General features: G+C 32.9%; 2 protein-coding genes and 1 pseudogene across 3 annotated transcripts in view; 2 read left to right on the top strand and 1 right to left on the bottom strand.

The window, feature by feature from the left end:
* LOC135841833 (uncharacterized) overlaps positions 1-22,281 on the bottom strand; it is a 40,988-nt gene that overhangs the window by 15,725 nt on the left and 2,982 nt on the right. The gene's annotated exons all lie outside the window — the stretch shown is intronic.
* On the top strand, positions 259-3,952 carry LOC135841832 (probable phosphoserine aminotransferase). Of its 2 annotated transcripts, XM_065359030.1 has the most exons (10): positions 259-401; positions 616-773; positions 1,647-1,745; positions 2,184-2,314; positions 2,397-2,512; positions 2,582-2,740; positions 2,817-2,911; positions 2,994-3,163; positions 3,238-3,498; positions 3,590-3,952. In XM_065359030.1, exons 3-10 carry the CDS (start codon positions 1,692-1,694, stop codon positions 3,717-3,719), a joined length of 1,116 nt encoding a protein of 371 aa, XP_065215102.1. In that variant the 5' UTR covers positions 259-401; positions 616-773; positions 1,647-1,691; the 3' UTR covers positions 3,720-3,952. The 2 variants fall into 2 exon arrangements, with proteins under 2 accessions (XP_065215102.1, XP_065215103.1); XM_065359031.1 differs by lacking the exon at positions 616-773 and having other exon boundaries at positions 339-401.
* On the top strand, positions 4,093-22,215 carry LOC135838777 (chaoptin-like; annotated as a pseudogene).

Below are 22,281 nucleotides of genomic sequence, written 5' to 3'. Positions count from 1 at the left end.
GTTGTGTATTATTTTGTTGACAAAATCAGATTTTTGGAAGATTGCTGAATTATTTTCTATATTATTATTTTTTGTATGATTGGTTGTAAGCTTTGAGAATCATTAGGTACTTAAAGAGTTTCTAGGCTTGGGATAGATTTCATTTATAACAATCCGTGAATGAAAATAACTCATCAAGTGGTTGTTTCTGTACGAAAACAAAAAACTTTCACATAATTCGAAGGGAAATTTGAAAACTCTGAAAAGAAAAAGAAACAGAAATGATGCTATGACGTCATCAACAGTCTCAGCAAAAATGAATTGATAAGATTGATAAGAAAATGTTGATCATTTTCATATTTTTTCATTCAAGAAAATGGATCAATTAATCGTAATGAATTTGGAAATTTGATTTAAAAATGGTAAGTAATTTGGTAGCTGATTGGTTCAGTTGATTAATAAGTATTCTATTACAATTTATTGCGTTTCTTTACTGAGAATTACTTCAGATAATATTATAGGTAAACCTTATTCTATTGCTAGCAGCAACGTTTTATTATCTTATCTTCCATCAATAATTTAGATTTTACAAATACTTAGATAAATTAACAACGTTTCTCATTATCTAAATTGTAGCCCGCAGTTGTACGAGTAGTTTACCTTTGATAAACAAGTAGTACCCTCAAATGCGTTCATTTTCTCTTCACGTTTCAAGTTATTGCTTTGTTGAAAAAGTGTCTTTGTGACATTTTGTAAAGATCTTGAAGAATCTCTTATTCGCTGAGCTGAACGATGTAAGTTGATGAATTTTTTTTCAATTATTTAATGTTGTAGGGACTTAAACTTAGTCGAAAACCGGTGTTCTCTGTAGGCTTCCTTCAGTGTGTTTTTCTATCCACGTGTTTGAATCATTTTGGTTTTCTTTCGAATAACTTTTTCTACCAATCTACAGCTGAATCGATGAGAAAGGATTTTACGTGCAATAAATTCAGACAGGTACTTTTTGGAGCACCAAGTTTTCAGCTAATTTATTGAAATTGAAAAGTTTTAATCCATTCAATTCAATAATTTTTCAAACCCCCTGATTTTTCGAATAAAAATAGATTCTTTTTAAATTTTTGATTAGGTACAATTTTTTACCTACCTACCTATTTTAATTGGAGAAAAAAATCTGTAAAAAATTTCTTCTGGTCACATTTTTTCCATCATGAGAGATTCAAAAGCTAATGACACTTTCCTTTTGCCCATTTACTTAGTTTAGTTAGCCTCAATGGTCAATAATGGCTAATGACTTAATAAGCATAGAAAATCTCAGATGCTACCAATCAGAAAAAAATTAAATTTCTTGTCTGCATTGCAAATGCATTTCTGTTTCTATTTTATAATTTGTCCTAAAGTTGATTACCCTCGTGAATTCCTGGTGTAGAATAAGAATTTCTTGTCTATTAATTATGCAGCAAGTTGTAAGTCAAGCATTTCATGTGACGAAAAATTGTTTACCTTAGATTACTTGTCTTTTCTTGAAAAAAAAAAAAGTGAAAATAAAATGAAACGTAAAAGATAATGTTGAGTATGACATCACACTTAGTTTTACTGTAGTTCGTAGCTAATTTGTAGTAGTAGATTATTCAAGAACAATTTCACAACTTTTGTCAATTTTTTTTTAGAATTTGTGAGGTTTTATTGTTGAAGAACCTGAAGACTGTTCCACAATGACTGGAGAAGTGATCAATTTTGGTGCTGGGCCAGCAAAATTACCCCGAGAGGTGAACATTTTATTACGTACATAAATTAAAAATTAATTACCCATTCTTTCTCTAATATCCTTCTTTCTTCTTTTCAATTTTTTTTTTTTTTTTAATTTTTTCTCGTTTACTCAAAAAAATCCAATCATTCTAACGCACATTTTAGTGCAAGATCTTATTCTCACGCTGCTATATTAAAACTTTTCGTATCCTAATCTCACATATTAAACGAACCACGACGAGCAAATGGAGGGTTTTAATGTATTTAACGATCTCTAAAATAAAATCATTCCACAATTATATCACAATTATAGAGGTTTTTTTTCTTATTATGTAATAATTATCTGTACTCGTGGAGATAACCATTACACACTTTTTTCTTTTATCTAAATCGCATGATTTTTTCACCAATCAAGTTGTGAAAGAAATATTGCTAAAATTTCGTTTCAATTTTCGCAGGTATTACTCGAAGTACAGAAAGAAATTCTGAATTGTAATAATCATGGCATCAGCGTTATGGAAATGAGTCATCGAGCCGCTAATTACGAAGATATTCACAACAATACGATATCGTTATTTAAAGAGTTATTGTAGGTATTTCATTCTACGAAAATCAAGAAATCACTTTTTACTCAATTGTGACATTTTTCTAAATGATTGAAAATTTTATAGGAATATTCCCGATAATTATAAAGTATTATTCATGCATGGAGGAGGAAACGGTTTATTCTCCGCTATCCCTTTCAATTTAATGACCAGAACTGGCGAAGCTGATTATATAGTCACTGGTATTACACGAACACAGTTTCTTATATCGTTGAATTTTAGAATGGTTCAGTATTAGATTAATTTTCCAGGCACTTGGTCCAAAATTGCTGCTGAAGAAGCGAAAAAATATGGCACAGTGAACCAAGTGTTGACTTTAGAAACAGGAAAAGAGCTTCCGGATCAGTCGACGTGGAATTTGAGCCCAAAAGCTTCTTATTTATATTACTGCGCAAATGAAACAGTTGAAGGTATCGCCATCGAATACTCCAGTGCGATGGATTTCTTTTCCACAAAATAATATTATTATCATGGGCATATTTACAGGTTTCGAGTTTCCTTTCATACCTGAAAACATTGATGTCCCAATAGTCTGTGATATGTCTTCTAATATAGCTACGAAAGTTTTCGATGTCTCGAAGGTACATGTTTTACTAGAAGATACTATACGAATATCGCAATATTTAACGAGTCGATTTCTCTAATAATTATCTCATTTTTCAGTTCGGTTTAATATTTTTTGGAGTCCAAAAAAATCTAGGACCGGCTGGCGTTGCTACAGTAATCATTCGAGAAGACTTAATTGCTGGCTCGTTACCCCAATGTCCGAAAATTTTCGAATTCGCGAGCATAGCGAAAATTAATTCGTTGCTCAACACTCCTCCGACATTTGTGTTAGTTCGAACTTCATTCCATAATTCTTCAAACTCTCTTGTAAAAATCTTACGATGTAATTTTTATTCCTCAGAATATACGTAGTAGGCAAAGTGCTTGAATACATCAAACGTAACGGTGGCATCGCAGAAATGGAAAAATTGAGCGCCATAAAATCTCAACTAGTGTACGACGTTATTGACGATTCCGAAGGATTTTACACGAATAACGTGCATCCGAAATACCGAAGCAGAATAAACGTTACTTTTCGCATAAAAGGAGGGCTCGATGTGGAGAAAAAATTCCTCAAGTTGGCCGAAGAACAGCTGAATATGATACAGTTGAAAGGACATCGGTGGGTGAATTACGCTTATTAATAAATCATAATCGGTCTTGACTCTATCGTGTATTAATTAATACATTTAACACTTGATCAATCCTTATAGGCTTGTCGGTGGCATTCGAGCATCTCTTTATAACGCTATCACAGTCGAAGAAACAGCCAAACTTGTCGGATTCATGCGTTTATTCCAATCCGAATATAAATTCGATGTTACTGAAGAAAAAAAAGAATAAATCGATGAATGAAACTTTACCAAAAGCCGGAAATTCGTCATGAAAAGGCCGTCACGCTTATAAACGTTTTGTTTCGCGTAATTCGTAATTACAATACTGAAATCTGTTGCAATTATTACAAAAGGTGGTATGTAAAATCAAGGATTTAATAATAAAAACGTTATAGGTATTTTATATATTATTATATTGTCAATTTGTATGATTGTTTGATATTATCAAAGTATTTAATTTTTCGTCGTCTATCATTTTTCTGTTTCGTTTATATATTTAAATTGTATGTACGATGATCAAAAACTCCTATTGGTCATATGAAAACCTAATGTAATTAGCGGAAAAAAACCTGCTTGGGTGCATGTACATTTGGAGGGAGTGAGAAACCTCATAAGAGCTACACTATGACTAATTATTTCAACGTATTTAATCCAGCCTACATAATGATGCGTTAGGTTATTGTCTTTTAGAAATTGTAAGCTTGAACTTCGTTTAACTCTGACATTGGTGAAATAACGACCGCTAAAACGTGATAGTACTGATAGTTTATCGTGAATTTTCGACTTCTTTTTAAAAATAATGTGTTTTGCTGTTTTCGGATCGATGATATTTATTTTTTAATTGAAAATCTTCGTTTATAATCTGTGTACTTTTTTAGGCTGAAAGTAAGTGTTGGAAATATTTATTCTATTCCTTGGAAATATTTATTCTATTCCTCGTAAATATTTTATATTTTTATTAAAGTATTAATAGATTCTTTTTTTTTTTTTTTACAAAAAAAATTGGACAATGGTCATAGCTTGATACTATATGTTTGAACTGTAGTTTTTGATTCATGAAATTTCGAAAATTGGTCATTTTGCTGTTGAACTGGTTTGTTTGTCTTCAAAAGTTGAAAAAAAAAATAAAAAAATTAATGCTCAACAAAATGTTTTTGAAAACTTGATTTTTAAAATTTTTAACTGTCTATCAAGTTCCAAATGTCATTCTCTGGTTTCTCAGTTTCTGAGATGAGAGTTTCTTTAATTTCCAATTAGCTAACAACTAAATTTCATTCTGATGACAATTATCTTTTCTGACTGTTTGCTCATTAGCTTTCAGATTGACTATCAAAGGCTTTTGTAATAAAATACCGTAGATTTGACGTTGATTTATCTGTCTAGGTAACGAACAAAAACTACGTCTGTTGTTAAAAATCACAATTTGTTTGTATTCAAATGACACCGGTCTTACTTTCTTAATAGGATTTCAGTAAATTTAGAACTTTTGCATTAGTGGTAAATATAATAAGCAAAATACACTCATTTAAAGTTATTAGGTATCGCAACGGAACCAGTATGAAGCTTACACTTTTTCGGGTGAAGTTATCAGGATTCTATTGCATATTTTTCGAGTTAATTTTATTTTATAGGTTTCCTTTCGCTACACTGGAAGTTGCAACTTTGTTGTTCATTATCTCATCTTAGCAATATGAAACTATACCTACGAAACATGCACCAACCAAGTGTCTCATTTCAGTCGGCTTACTGTACATGTAATAAGAAAATATTTTTTAAAAAAAAGATTGAAAATTAGAATGCATTTCATCAAAGCTGTATATTCAACTAATCATGTAAGGTCATTGCAGAACAATCCTATATACTTCTGCACCCATTTGTACCTACATTTCATTTTACATATTATGACGTCTACCATGTTATTTTACATTGACCTTTTGATCCTTTTTAATATCCATATTTTCATAATCATAATCATTTCAAACCGGATACACACTCAAACTTTGGTCAATTAAGTATGACAACCTACATCTAAAACTATTTTAATCGGTTACTGTGTTAATTAAAACCACGTCTTAGTTCTTCCTCGTAGTTGTGGGTGTATTTAGGGAATTTTTCATTAAAATTAAATAAGTATAGGTATTTACTTTCAAATTATTAGGAACCTATCCGTATGATTATTTGATTTTAGATTGTTATTTAGAGTTGCAAATTTTTCGAACACCTATCATGTTTTTTTTATTTTATTTTTTTAAATTGCAGTTATGGAAAAATACTGACATGATCTTAATGCTAATTATTTTTATGAAAATTTTATTGGTTGGAGCTGATGACATATCACATCCGTCTTGCAATTTTAATCCGTTGTGTACCTGTTCGCAAGCTGTATCTAATCTCGGAATAGTCTCTTGTATAAATGTTCCATTGCCTAGAATACCTATTTATATGAATCGTTCTAAAATAAACAGTTTTCATTTAGAAAATAATGGATTGAAAGCAATAGAACCGTATTTCATGTCCGGAACAGGTGAATAATTTCAAAGAAAGATGTTCCTACCTAATTGAACTTTTATAAAAAATCAATATTAATATTTACCTACGATTTCTCTGCAGGACTAAATATGCTTAAAATTAGTCAAAACCCATTATACGTTATTCACGATGATACATTAAAAGGACTAGAAATTTCGTTGAGAGATTTGGAATTGAGTTATTTGAAACTCATCCAGGTGCCTCATAATGTGCTACATTCGATCGTTGCAGAAGCTTCGTACTTTGAATTTATCTGGTAACTTGGTAAGATTTACGTTTTAAATTGTGGTCTATTATTTTTGATAGGTAGGTAATGTAAGTTTTGATAGAATTAAATTTTAATTTTTTGCAATAGGCAATGAAATATCGGATATCGGTTCTAGCAATTGGGTATCGGTTAGAAATTCTTTAGAAAATTTGATTCTGAGAGAAAACGCCATCACATTTATTCCGAGAAATTCGTTCGAAAGATTTCCTGAACTGAAAACATTAGATTTATCGAGAAACGCTTTAAGAGACATGGATCCCGACGCATTTTTCTACCTTGCTGCTAATTCAAAACTAGTCCATATCAATTTAGCTGATAATCAATTATTTTACATACCTTATGCTCAAATGCAGCATTTGAAGTGAGTAGGTATATATTGATTATTTTATGTGTAAAATTAATTTATGAAATTAAAAAAAAAATCAAACTTAAATTTCTTTAAATGTGTTTTTTTTTTTTTAAGAAAAGATTATTTTGACATTTTGATTTATTTTTCATTTTTTCAATTTTATTTTTCCACAGGTCTCTGAAGACGTTAGATTTAAGCTACAATTTCATCACGAGTATCAACGCCATTTCAGAATCAACCAGAAGCGGTATTCAAACCAAGTTTTCACTAAACTCGTTGCATTTAGGATATAACAACATAAAAACCCTATCCGAAGAAGACTTTCAAAAATTTGCTGTCATCAATAGAACTTTTTTCGATGGAAATCCAATTAGCAAGATCCAGGTGTGTATCTATCTAGCTAAAGATAAACCGTTGTGTCGGTTGTGTACAAGTAGTTGCAAAGCTGATTATTGCAGGAGCGCTTGAAGTTGTCTAGGTATGGGAAGGATATTTACACGAGCAAATGAAGCAAAGCTTGCGTGATACAAAATATGTTTGTATTTCTTTTCTTTATCAGTTCGGCTTAAGGAGCAATTGCACATCCCTCCCCCCACGATCCTCCAGGAAAACTTTTTTCATTAAACAAAGGGACATTGCAAAACCGATTCAGAGGCTCCCCAAAGTTGTGAAAATAGAGCACCCTCGTTGTCATCTGTTTTGGCCAAGGAGTCGTGACCAAAAGGGAGTAGGGAGGCGTTTGTGGTCTCGAATTACTCATATTGGACCACTATTAAAAATATCAACCCTCAATCACTCCCATTTAGCAATCTTCAACTATTCAGTGGTTCCCAAGGTTGAATTTTTTAATTTCTATTTTTCCAAGTCTTGCAATCAAACGAATCCTGATTCGCTCAGTGGCGATTGGCGATTTAAAACAATCTAGTTTTTTTTTGTCATTGAGACATGACAATTGAGCACAAAATTGCCAACGTGGCAAAACACTGCCAAAAAATTAGAATTTTTCAACATTCAAAGTTTTTTTTTGTTTTTATTATTAATGTAGTTTTTTTAAAAATAGGTACCTACCTATTCCATATATTTTCCACTTTCAAACAAAATTCACAGCACCCAATCAAATTTTGTAAAAAAAAAAGAAGCAAAAAACAAAAAAAAAGGTGGGTACCTACCTACCTACCTACCTAAAAGTGTATTCACCGCAATCACTCAAGCTACTAAAAAAATAAAAAACAAAAGTTATAGGTACGATTTTAAATATTTTTAACCAAAAAAAGGGTGCATAGTTTTCAAAATTTCTAAAAAAAAGTTCTCCACAATCATCTCCAATTTCAAAGAGGAAAACCTTTAATGCAAAATAATTTTTTTCAGATCTCAATTATCAAAAAAATCCAAGCAAAATAATTTTGAAAAACGAAAATTTTAAAACTGAATCCAAAAATTCTCAATATTTAAAAAAAATTACTGCAAGCAGTCACTTGAATTTCAACCCCCCCTCCCTCGCACCCTCCTCCCTCCAAAAATTTTTTTTTCAACAATAATTTAAATTGAAAATTTGTAATGAATAGGTAGGCTGATTTTTTTATTCTAACATGATAAATCATTTTTGTTTTAAAAAATAATAAACTTGGCTGTTTAAAAACGATTAAAATTGTATCAGTAACTCATTTTTTCAAATCAATTATTCCAAAAATATATTTTTAATCTAATTTTTGAAAAAATCAACACAAAATCATATTAAAAATTCTGAATGGGTATAAATTATGATGATAAAATTTGAAAATGAAATCGAAATTTTGATTTTGATGAATTAAAATATCAACAAAAAAATAAACTCAAACAGCCAACAAGCTCTTTCAACATAAAAAATCAATTGATTCTTGAAAAAACCTCTCCCACTTAAACAGACTCGAAGAAGTTCTATTGACCCGACTGAGAATTGGACACACCAAAATTACACCTAACCTAACTACCTTTACCAAAAAGCCCCAAAGCCCTCATACTAATTTTGCTCATTTGAGACCCTTTCTGTTCAACATTTCTACCATTCTATTGCCCCTATCTGCATCAAGATCGATCATCCCAAATAATAAACAAAAGCTCTCCCTTCATTCCAGACATAACCTCTCCGAAATAGAAAAAATCATCACCTTCATCAAGAAACATAATCTAGCAAGCTCTACATAAACCTCCTCACGAAGGGTGTAATAATCTAGTATGAGAAAAACATTCAAAAAAATTTTTTTCAAAAAGTAAATAAATCTGGAATACATTTTTTTTTAATCCCAATAAAACCAAAAATTGTAAAAAGCTAAATTCAGGAATTTTTTTAATATTAGTTTTACAAAATCGTTTTTTTTGAATTAACGAAAATAAAAAAATCAATTCACAAATTTATTTAATAGATTAAAAAAAAATTCAACTCAATTGAAATAATTTTTTTAAAGGCTATTGCTATAGGTGGATATTGGATAAGTATGGTGAATTTGCCCCCGAGAGCTTCAGGGTTGATATATCTGCATGGAAGGTGGGTACCCTTGAGCACCTTTCGTCAGGAAAGTTTCAGACCCCCAGACCTCCCCACCCCCGTTTTTGAGAAACCCCCCCGTTTTCTGAAATAACAATAAACATTTTTTTCTCAGCTCCATATGAACCGATTTTTTAAAAGTTTTTAGTATTTTTTTAGTATGCTGTAAACATCCATAAGAGATGACCCCACGAAAATTTTCACCCCCCCCCCTCCTCCCATATTTTCCACCCAAAATGGAGTTTTTTTTTTAGCTTTGTTTACCCTTTTTGTGGAATCGGCACAAAAATGGGAATAGCATTTTTAGGTGTGTTTTTGACCCCTAAAAAACATATTTTTTTTTCAAAAAAATTTGAGGTGGACCGTGGTCAAAAATTGAAAACACTTACAGAGGGAGTAAAAATGGATTCTGGTGTAAATTACTGTTTTTAGTAAACAAGGTGTCGTTTCCATATGAATCGAACACCCCGAACACGAATATGACGTCTAATTTAATATTACCCTCATCCACACCCCTCCAGTGCCTCTGCCCCCCACCTCAATTTTTACTATATTAAAAGTTGAGCTATTTTCATAATGTTGGTGTCATTTTCATATGATTCGAACACCCCAAACACGAATATGAAGTCCAATTTTATGCTATCCTCATCAACTTCCCCCCCTCCAGTGCCTCTGCCCCCAACTCAATTTTCACTATATTGAAAGTTCAGATATTTTCATAATGTTTGTGTCGTTTCCATATGAATCGAACGAATAACAAATCCCGAATCGAACACCCTGAATATGAATATGAAGTCCGATTTAGCTCTACTCTCATCCATTCCGTTCCAGGCTACAGCCAGCTCCTCAATTTTTATTATTTAAACAGCGTAAACCTATTTTCATAATGTTGGTGTTATTTTGGCACGAATGGAACCCTCTAAACTTGAATGTTAAAGTTTGAACCTTGCGATGGTCATTCTTATAAGAACCCAGATTGATCAGAGTTGGTAAAAACATTTATTGTTTAGGTGGAGACGGAGACACTGTAGGGTTGTGGTTGAGGTAAGCATAAAATTGGACTTCATATTCGCGTTCGGGGTGTTCGATTCATATGGAGACGACACAAACATTATGGAAATTTCTGAACTTTCAATATAGTGAAAATTGAGTTGGGGGCAGAGGCACTGGCGGGGGATGAGGATAGCATAAAATTGGACTTCATATTCGTGTTTGGGGTGTTCGAGCCATATGAAAATGACACCAACATTATGAAAATAGCTCAACTTTTAATATATTATAATAATAGTAAAAATTGAGGTGGGGGAAGAGGCACTGGAGGGGTGTGGATGTGGGAAATATTAAATTGGACTTCATATTCGTGTTCGGGGTGTTCGATTCATATGGAAACGACACCTCGTTTACCAAAAACAGTGATTTACACCAGAATCCATTTTTACTCCCTCTGTAAGTTTTTTCAATTTGTAACCACGGCCCACCTCAAATTTTTTTTTTGAAAAAATGTATGTTTTTTAGGGGTCATTTTTGTGCCGAATCATGGTCATCGCCAAAACGGGTAAACAAAGCTTTAAAAACTCCATTTTGGGTGGAAAATATGGGAGGAGGGGGGGGGGGATTTTCGTGGGGATATCTCTTATAGATGTTTACAGCATACTAAAAAAATACTAAAAAATTTAAAAAATCGGTTCACATGGAGCTGAGAAAAAAATGTTTATTGTTATTTCAGAAAACGGGGGGTTTCTCAAAAACGGGGGTGGGGAGGTCTGGGGGTCTGAAACTTTCCTGACGAAAGGTGCTCAAGGGTACCCACCTTCCGCATGCAGATATATCAACCTTGAAGCTCTCGGGGGCAAATTCACCATACTTATCCAACTATGGCCTTTATTTTTAATTTCAATTTTTATAATATTTTATGAAATGAAATGTTGAAAATTTCTAAAAGTATTGGTTTTACTTTACTATTTGACATTGCCTAAATCAGGGTTCGAACCTCCCTCAGGAATAGGAATTTTAGTGAAAAATAAGAAACTATGTACAATTGAAGAAAAAAGTGAAAACGTGCATAAGTTACCTTCATTTTTGATTTTTGAAATTCAAAATTTAAAAATGTAACTGTTGTTGGTTATTTTGAATAAAAATTTTTTACTATCACCGATGAAAATGTTTGCATTCGAATAACTTTCTTAATTGCTTTTGTTTCGCAGATCGGAGCTTTTCAAACAACACAAATTCACGAACTTTCATTCAGCGGTTGCGGATTAATTCAATTTCATCCAGATATGATTAAAGGATTGGAGAAACATCTTCACGTGTTGGATTTGTCAAACAATGATTTATCGTCGTTGGATTCTAATCTGTATAAAAAATTTTTAAATTTGCAAGAAATAAGAACTAAAGGAAACAGAATAGAAGACGGTACAATTCCCGAGTATAATGGTGGTTTATTAGGAGTAGAATTTGGCGGAGGAAAACGCCTCAATTGGCAAAACTTGTTACGAGATTTAGGCAGGTTTGTCACCCAACTTTGTACCTACATTTGATATTTTGGTATAATTTTGTATTTTAATTTTTGATCCAACTTTTTCAGAATAAAAAGCTTAATTCGAGTTTCAATATCGAATGTCGATATACCCTATTTATCCTATGACAGCTTCATCGGATATGGTTTAGGAGTAGAAGAAATGAGCATTACTAACGCGGAATTGAAAATCATCCATACTCAAGCGTTCATCAATGTCAGAGGATTGAAAAAATTAGACCTTTCGAATAACTTGATAAATAACGTACATGAACACGCTTTTGCAGAGGTGAGATGATGTAAGTTGATATAACGAAAAAATTTTCAAAACACGTAAGAAAGCATTTCAAAAAACGTTAATTTTTCCACCACAGATTGGGCATTCTTTATTGAAGTTGTATCTCTCGAACTCGTTCGCCAAGTCTATGAAGACATTTCCTGATGAAGCGATGCAGCCTTTGAATAGTTTACGTGTATTGGACATAAGTTTTAATAATTTCGAGATACTACCTACCAATTCTTTTCACGCGATGCCTGATTTGGAGGTCTTACGTGCTCACGATTGCCGTTTCAGAGCATTATATCCGGATACCTTTTTGGTAATAAGATGAAAATAATGAATAGGTTACCTATACCTACTCAAGTGTGTATGAAATGAAGAAAATTTATCGCGAATTGAAATACTTACAGGCTGACGTTCACGTTAAATTGAAAGAAATATCATTATCTTTCAACTACATCGATTTCTTGAAAACATCAACTTTCATCGACCTACCAGAACTGCGATATTTAAACCTCGAGGATAATTCCATCAATACAATCGAATCCAAAGCGTTTGCTAATTTGCCGGAATTACGATGGCTATACTTGAAAGGGAATAAAATTTCGTTTATTCATCCAGAAGCGTTTGAAAATCTACCCCAGTTGGAATTATTAGATCTTTCTTTCAATAATTTGAAAGATTTTGATTTCATTACTCTTGATCAAGTAAGTATCGAAGACTTTGTTTATCTTTACAGATATTCTATCGTAATTACGTTTTTTTTTTATTTAGGTTGGATCTTTAGCATCCCTCAGTTTGAATTTAAGCTTCAATGATCTCAATAATTTACGAACCTATTCTCAAGAGAATGACGAAGAAGAGTTTTCTGCAAGCAGAGATGTCTAGCTAGCCAATAGCCATTAGCCATTAGCCATTAGCTTATTGAATTTTTTACGTTTAGCCATTAGCCATTAGCCAGCCAATCAACAAAAAATTTAGCCATTAGCCAGCTTTAGCCAATTGATTTTGGCTAAAAATGATTGGCTAAAGGGGCGTACACATGATCCAATATATTTGACAAACTCGATTTGTCAAATCAAATTGAATTTAATCAAACATATTCGGTTGTGTGGACGCTCTGATGATGTCTTTCTCAAATTTTTAACGTTTTGTTGATCGGAGACACCATAGACACAACTCTGAAAATAATTCTGAAAATATAAATAATTTCTATTTTCAGAATTGGTGTCATCGATCAACAAAACGTTGAAAATTTGGAAAAAAAACTTAGATTATCAGAGCGTTTACATGATCTAATATATTTGACTTTCCATGCAACCAAATATATGTTGATTATATGTTGATAAATTTTATCAACGATGTCAATTTGACAAACCAGGGCCCCTATTCTTAAAATTCTTTATCCCCGTTATTCGTGCAATTTGTGTTATTTTTTTTGTATAGGGGTATTCTTGAAATTCTTTATGGTGGGTTATCTGTCGCTATCTGTGCAATAAATAGCGCGGATAGCGAAATCAAAAAGGTGTCGTTATGAACGTTATGAGTGTTATTTCTTGTAAAGACAGTTGGCTAAGAGAAAATTTCAGTGCAGAAAGTGGAGTTGTCCAATGAAAATGTGATAAGCTAAGGAGATCTTGAATTTTAGAAATTTCAGCTCAGCTTAAAATCAATTTTTTACTCCAGTTTTGAAGTTTTGGGTCTGATTAAAGTGAAAAATGTTGTAAGGATTTATAGAGGTGAAAAGAAATGCTTTTATAAACTATTTTTAGCACGCAAAATTTTCGTTAAAATTTTTTTTCAAGAATACCAATTTTAGATAACATAGATTACACTAATAACGACAATTTTGGGATAACTCAAATTGCACAAATAACAGGGATAAAGAATTTCAAGAATAGGCGCCCTGGTTTGTCAAATATATTGGATCATGTGTACGCCCCTTAAAATTGTAAAAAAAATAGGTGAGTAAATGGGAAAATGGGTTTCCTGTGGGTAAAAAAAATAAAAATAAAAAAAAATTAGAAATTTTAAAATTTGTAATAAAATTAAAAGCAAAAGACCGAAAAAGTAGTTTGACATTGGCGGTTCCGGGGTTCTTTTTATTAATTTTTTTCAACGATCGTTGTTTTTCAGTATCTATTTACCTTTGAATACATATAATCAAATAATGCGTGAATGGGAATAATTGTGATTCACGTTTGTGAAATAATAATTATTTCCTAAAACTAGAAATAATATCTATAATGGGAATGTGCTCACTTAGAGGAGTATTTAGAGGGGTCACTCGATTTTTGAAAAATTAGCCAGCTGATAGCCAGCCAATAGCCAGCCAATGAAGAGACATTAGCCAATAGCCGTTAGCTTAGCCAAAGCCCCTAAATTTTTCTAGCTTTAGCCGTTAGCTTTAGCCAATCCCATTGGCTAGACATCCCTGTCTGCAAGTGTTAAAGTAAGCAATATACAATATACCTACTTAATCAACCTAGCAGAATTTCAAAAAATGTTTACCTACTCACTGTCAAGCTTTTTTAATTCTTGAATTATATGATCTTTGCCAGATTTTAGACGTTTCAAGTAGCAAAGTGTTCGATATTTCGAATACGTTTTTCCTTCCATTGGAGTCCAGTTTGACCCATTTATACGCGTCAAAAAATTATTTAACCAATGTCAGCGAAGATGTGTTTGGAAGTTTGAGTCAGTTACAAGTGCTTGATTTATCTGACAATATAATACAAACGGTGGAACATAACGCATTTCATAAAATAACCAAGTTACAGGTAAATCAAAATTTCATTTTTTTTCATTTTTTTTTTTTTAATAAGGAAACCGAAGTAAAATTCTTTGAACAGATTTTGAACTTGCGAAATAATCGAATAAGAGATATCCACCCAACCCTATTTGCGTCGATGAAAAATTTACGAATTGTGGACTTATCAGACAACGAATTGAAATACCTGCCAGAATTACTATTCCGAGACGATTCGTTGGAAAAAGTATCGATATCACAAAATGAATTCGTGAAAATTCCGTTCAAATCATTTTCACCCGATGCTGCGGGTTCGCTTCGAGAATTTGACGTTTCTCATAATATCATATCATCTTTTCATGCTCCAGATTTATTTTCTAGATTCAAGGTAAAATACTTATACTTACTTACTGCACCTATCCATTTTATGAATTGAAAACGAGACTACATAATTATAATATTCATGTTGAAATCTTTTTTCAGTCAATGATCTCATTAGATGTTTCCTACAATCGCTTAACTCGTATAGACGATTACGTATTTAGACCGCTTACTAATCTGAAGTATTTGGATTTGAGCCATAACAAATTCTCTCAATTGATGCAAAATGGCCGTTTCTTTCACGGAATTGAAGAAAGTCTTATCTATTTAGGAATGAATAATAATTCTCTGAACGCGGTAATATTTTCTAAAGCAATATTTGTAGCTATAATGTGTAGTGTATATGCGGGTGGCCCTTATTATTTCGGAAGTTGGAATCCCCCCCCCCTCCCAACACCCAAAAGTGGTGACTGGTGAGAAAATAATTCCATATTTTTATTTTTTCCAATTTTCGAAAAACTCACGTTGAGGTGGGCTCCTCAATTTTTAAAAAATTTGAAAAAATACAAATTCACTGTAAAATTTTAAAAGTTCAACATTTCAAATTCTATCATCTCTAAGAATTTCCTTTTGAGTAAAATAAACTCCCATGACGATTTTTGTCTCCTCCCTTGAGAACAAAGCTGACTCCCTAGAATAGCTGAAATTTCCAGTAGCTTAGCTGGGAATGGATTTTGGATTTTATTTATCAGATCACTCAGAGTTGCAGCGAATGCTTCCTTATTGGAGAAGGCTCAAGCAGATGAGGACCAGCCAACTAAGTATCAGGAACTTCCCAACTGGCCCCCAGTTGGCTAAAAAAAAGTTCTCAAGTTGGTTTTTGTGGGGGGTGAGGAGGAAGAGGGGGGGGATTACAGATTTTGTGAAATAAAGCTGAGAATTTTTTCCTAAAGTGAAATAAGCGAAAAAACGTCATTTTTTACTTATAGCTTTAAAAATTCTTCATTTTTTACTTATAGCTTTAAAAATTCTCTTATTTCCACTTTTGGAGATTCTCGTTTTTCTTTTTCAAATTTTTGGAAGCTTTTATGGTGTTTTTTTTCAAAGATAGGATCGATGCGAACACTAAAACTTTCGAAAATCTGTATTTTGAGGAGTGAAAAAACAATATGTTTAAGACAATGTTTTTTAAGCGAGAAGTTTTTTGGGAGGGCTTTGAAATTTTAGAATTATTTTAATAACTTTTTTCCAGTAATTTCTGGAGCAAAAGCTTTCAGAAATTTGTGCTTCGAGATTAAAAAATATGTTTTTTTAACGGAGGAGTTTATTGGTTTAAATATTTTTTATGGATAGGTACCTATTGAGAAAGTTCAATTTTGAGATAGAAAAACAAAAAGACCCGAACAAAGCGAGAGCTGAAGTTTTCGAAAATTTGATTTATCAAGAAATGAATTACGAGTACTTTTTACTTTTTTATATAAGAGTAGGTCAATTCTTCTGCCTTTGACATTTTCCAAAGTTAAAACAGATGGTTTATGTTCTTGATGCAGAAATTTAGAATTAGACAACTATTTAGACCCGATCAAAGCGAGGGCAGAAACTTCCAAACAAGTTCCAAAAAAAGTTGTATTTTTGCTGATTTTTCGAGTATAATTTTTCAACTACGTATAATTTTTCTGTAATTTATCAAAAAATCACAATTTTTCCAACTCATTAGTCAAATTTTTAGCCCCCTCCCCACTAGATACGGTCCTGTTATCATCGTAAAAACATTGAAACATCGTTCATTGAAGAGTAAAAATATCATTAAAAATTGAAGACATCATTCCAAAATGTGGGAGAAAAAAGGAATACCTACGAAATAAGAAACATTAACGATAGGTAGTTGAATTTTTAAAAACAAAATCAAACAATGACCATTTTTGATCGATTTTGTACTTGGTGACTTTTGGTAAATTGTGGTGAATTTTGGTGAATCAGTCACCAAAAAGTCGTCCAAACACAGAATATACATTTTTGACTGTCTGGTGAATTTTGGTGAATCAGTCACCAAAAAGCCATCCAAACATAGAATATACATTTTTGACTGTCTAATGTCTGGTGACTTTTTAGTGACAGATTCATCAAGCAGTGACAATTTTCGATCGATTTCGTACTTGGTGACTTTAGTTACTAATCATGGTGACTTTAGTTACCAATCATAGTGACTTTTCAGTGACAATTTTTGATCGACTTTGTACTCGGCGAGTTTTGGCGAATCTTGGTGCCTTTTGGTGAATCTGTCACCAAGAAGTCACCGAAACATAGAAAATTCATATTTGACTGCATAGTGATTTATTGGTGACAGATTCACCAAGCAGTGACATTTGTGATCGATTTTGAACTTGGTAAATTTTGGTGAATCATGGTGACTTTTGGTGAATTTTGGTAAATCTGTCACTAAAAATACACACAAACAAAGAAAACCAATATTTGACTACCTGGTGACTTCTTGGTGACAGATTCACCAAGCAGTGACCATTTTTGAATGATTTTGAATTTTGTGACTTTTGGTGCATCTTGGCAACTTTTGGTGAATCTGTCATCAAGAAGTCACCCAAACACAGAAAACTAATACTTGACTGTTTGGTGACTTTTTGGTGACAAATTCACCAAGCAGTGTCCATTTTTAAAGGATTTTAAACTTGGTGACTTTTGGTGAATCATGGTGACTTTTGGTGAATTTTGGAAAATGGGTCACTAAAAAGACACCCAAACATAGAAAACCAATATTTGACTACCTGGTGTGACTTTTGGTGCATCTTGGTGACTTTTGTTGAATCTGTCATCAAGAAGTCACCCAAACACAGAAAACTAATACTTGACTGTTTGGTGACTTCTTGGTGACAGATTCACCAAGCAGTGTCCATTTTTAAAGGATTTTAAACTTGGTGACTTTTGGTGCATCTTTGTGACTTTTGGTGAATCTGTCATCAAGAAGTCACTCAAACACATAAAACTAATACTTGACTGTTTGGTGACTTCTTGGTGACAGGTTCACCAAGCAGTGTCCATTTTTAAAGGATTTTGAACTTGGTGACTTTTAGTGAATCTTGGTGACTTTTGGTGACTTTTGGTGAATTTTGGTGAATTGTCACCAAGAAGTCACCAAAACAGAAAATTCATATTTGAATGTCTGGTGAATTCTTGGCGACAGATTCAGCAAGCAGTGACTACTTTTGAATGATTTTGAATTTTGTGACTTTTGGTGCATCTTGATGACTTGTGGCGAAGCTGTCACCAAGAAGTCACCCAAACACAGAAAACTGATATGTAGGTACTTGACTGTTTGGTGACAGATTCACCAAGCAGTGTACATTTTAAAAATATTTTTAACTTGGTGACTTTTGGTGAATTGTGGTGAATTTTGATGAATCTTTCACCAAGAAGTTGCCCTAACACAGAAAACAAATATTTGACTGTCTAGTGACTTCTTGGTAACAGTACACCAAGCAGTGACCATTTTTGAAGGATTTTGAACTTGGTGACTTTTGGTGCATCTTGGTGACTTTTGGAGGAATGTGGTGAATTTTGGTGAATCTGTCACCAAGAAGTCACCCTAGCTCAGAAAACTAATATTTGTCTGTCTAGTGTCTGGTGACTTGATGGTAACAGATTCATGAAGCAGTGTCCATTTTTGAAGGATTTTAAACTTGGTGACTTTTGGTGCATCTTTGATCTTGGTGATTTTTGGTGACTTTTAGTGACTTTTGTTGAATTGTCATGAAGAAGTCACCAAAATATATAAAATTCATACTTGAATGTTTGGTGACAGATTCACCGAGCAGTGACCATTTTTAAAGGATTTTGAAGTTGGCGACTTTTGGTAAATTGAGGTGATTTTTGGTGAATCTGTCACCAAGAAGTCACCGAAACATAGAAAACTAATATTTGCCTGTCTGGTGACTTCTTGGTGACAGATTCACCAAGAAGTGTCCATTTTTGATCGATTTTGTACTTGGTGATTTTTGATGAATCAGTCACCCAAACGTCTTTGAAACATTAGAACATTTAGAGTTGATCATCAGGTGATTTCTTGGTGACCCCACCGCAGCTCAAGTTTTTTAAAAATGAAAAACAAAAAAAGTAGGAAATTATTTTTACATCATAAGGTCACGACTTTGAGAGTTGGGACTTGGGTGTAGAAGAAATTGCAAATTTTTTCCATCATGTAGTCAAGGGCCACCCTAATGTATTTGTATATGTATAGGTACCATGTACTACCTACACTGACAAATCTAATTTTACAACTTTTTTACAGACTCCAGATTTCCCTTTGCCGAAATTGATCCATTTGCATTTATCCACCAATAACATATCATCTTTCACTCCGGAAACTGTAGTAAATCTTACAAATCTGCGAGTGTTAGATTTAAGCGCTAACAATCTCACCTCGATACCTGTGCTGATATTATCGTTGAGGAGCTTGAAATCGTTAAATTTATCCAGAAATGCCATCAAAGTGTTCACCAATAACAGTCTACTCAGCGGCTTTGAAGAATTAAGGGAATTAGATATCAGCTATTTACCTCTCGAAACGTTCGAAGTAGGTATGCAAATATACCTATCAAAGAATTTCAAGTTCAATGTGTTAACATTTTCGCTTATTTTGTTTTCGCGAACAGACTGGCACTTTAGGTAGATTAATATCTCTAAAAACATTGCATATGAACACCTACTCCGGTGTTGATAAATTCAATATACCGAGAATTCTTCTGAAAAATTTGGCTCTTGAAAATTTATGGCTTATGGTAAGTAGGTACATATTTGAAAAAAATGGGTGGAAGATTTTTCATTGATGTGAATTTTTATTATTTCAGGTGACTGTGAATAGATTAAATGGTGAAATGAAAGGGCAGTTTCCGAAAAAATTAAGAAATTTTGTATTTCAAGGTAGAAATTTACAAAGTGTCGATTCCAAAATATTGGAGGTGAGTATTTATTTATAGGTCAATTTACCCAGATTCCAAATTCCAATTTTTTTCTCACCTAATCTATTGGTCGTAGGGAGTTACATTCCCGAAAATCTCTCTCAAGTTTGAAGGAACACGATTGGAGAGCTTACAAAGCGATATTTTCTGGAATATGCCAATGGTTCGTAATATCTCTGTTGACGTTCGAAACAATTCTTTGAAAATTATGCCCAATCCGTCCACAGGAACTACACTCGGTTGTTATAATCGCACATTTCTCATCAATCTAAACTTGTCGAATAATGAGTGGATGTGTGATTGTTATATTGGGTAAGAAATTTGTTTGTTGTCAAGTTTTTTAAAAGAAATCCTTATATATTAAAAGATGTTTGAAGGAAAACCTTGATAGAGTCCGCCAGCCTTTTCTACTGAACCGATTTCAACAATTTTTTTTTTAAAACGTTCCTTTTGACGTGTAGATATGTCATCAAGAAAAAAAAATCGAAAATTTTGAAATTAAGGGCCGAAAAAATTGAAAAAACACGTTTTCTATTGTGTTTAAACAATAGAATTTCGAGTAGAAACCTTGATAGAGTTCGCCAGCCTTTTCTATCGAACCGATTTCGACAATTTTTTTTTTCAAACGTTCCTTTCGACGTGTAGATATGTCATCAAGAAAAAAAAATCGGAATTTCTCAAATTAAGGGTCGAAAAAATTGAAAAAACACTTTCTCTATTGTGTAGAATAGCACGTATTACAATGCACACCGACAACAATACACTCCGACAACAATACACTCAGAACGTTGCTATGTGGGCGTGTTTACAGCGTAGGGGTGTTGAGGAGGGAATAATGTTGTTGTGTTGCGAGTTACATTCATTGCTATAGTATTTTCTTTTTTCAAAACTGGAATATTGTGGTGTCTGTTAAAATAATAAGGAGAGGAGGTTCTACACTTGAGATCATTTTTGGGTTAGGATTTTATTTCAACAGCACAAATTTAAATGTTTAGTGGAACATTGTTTGTAAAAAAGTTAATGTGAAGATGGAGAAGGGTTCAGTACAGTGTAGCCAGAATTTTCTCAAAGAGAGGGCAAAACCAGATTTTTGGGTATGAAAAATCGAAATTAGAGGTAATGTAATGGAAACCCTTCGTAATGTATGATAATTTGTATGGACATGAAGGTGCAATTACTGCTCAAGTGAATTGAGAGCGAAAATTTGTTGAAAAAAATGGGTCGAAAAACGAAAAAACGGTTCATTATTGCGTGCATTTTTTTCTAATTTTCACTCTCGGTGGGGGGGGGGTGGCTCAAGTCACGTCCCTCCCTTAGCTAAGCTACCACTGGTAGGGTTTCTATACTTGGGATACAAATTTGACTATCCTACCTCAGATTTTCATTTAATAGAATTGAATTACTCCAGCATACTCACTCTACCTACTCATTTTATGCCATCATTTTACAAGAATTTCAAAAAATTTTTTCCCAATTTTACATGTAGAATTTCAGAAAATTTACTCCTAAAAAATGATGATAATTATCAACTCAGTAAATATACCAGAGTAATTCAACACCTCAAGGTATAAATCTGAAGTGAATAGATGTAAATTTTTTGAGAAAAAAAATGTCGTTAATTCATTGTATAGAAATTGATAAAAATATTGTTCAAACTTGAATTTTTTAAACATTGTACTTTAGAACCAGAGTAGAATTTGCTATTGACACATTTCAACTGATTTGCATTTAGGAGCAGGGGCATGAGTTGAGTTGTTAAAAAAGCGAGCCCCGAAGGGGCGAGAGGCCTGACCTGAGCGAAGCGAGGTCCAGGGCGAGCAGCACGAGCGAAGCGAGTGCGCGAGTTGTTTTAATTTTGGTTTCGATGATTTTTTTTTTTTGAATCATTTAGATGGATAGAATTATGGAAACGAATGAAAAGACAGTTATTCTGTCGATATCTCAATTTCTCCGAATCGAAAGAATATCACGCTTGTTTAAGAACTAAAGACGATTTAAGAAGAACGACTTGCTCAAATAAACCTTCTTTACTGATTGATGTCATGAAGGTAGAATTGGAATGTGGATGGAGCCGAAGTTCCTATGTTTTCGCTATCAAAATTCCTTACATTATTCTTCCCTTAATTTGGATTTATACTAATTTATTTCGATAGATTAGATTTCTTACGAAATATTGTATTGGTAAGTATTTGATGCGAATAAATTTTTTTAATGAAATATGTTTATTCGTATCATCGTTGTCGACAAAAGAGTTCTTTTACCTTAAAAGAACTGGGGATGACC

This window comes from Planococcus citri, chromosome 3, assembly GCF_950023065.1.
Source record: "Planococcus citri chromosome 3, ihPlaCitr1.1, whole genome shotgun sequence".
Lineage (NCBI taxonomy): Eukaryota > Metazoa > Arthropoda > Insecta > Hemiptera > Pseudococcidae > Planococcus > Planococcus citri.
This window is presented reverse-complemented; position numbering and strand designations above follow the sequence as displayed.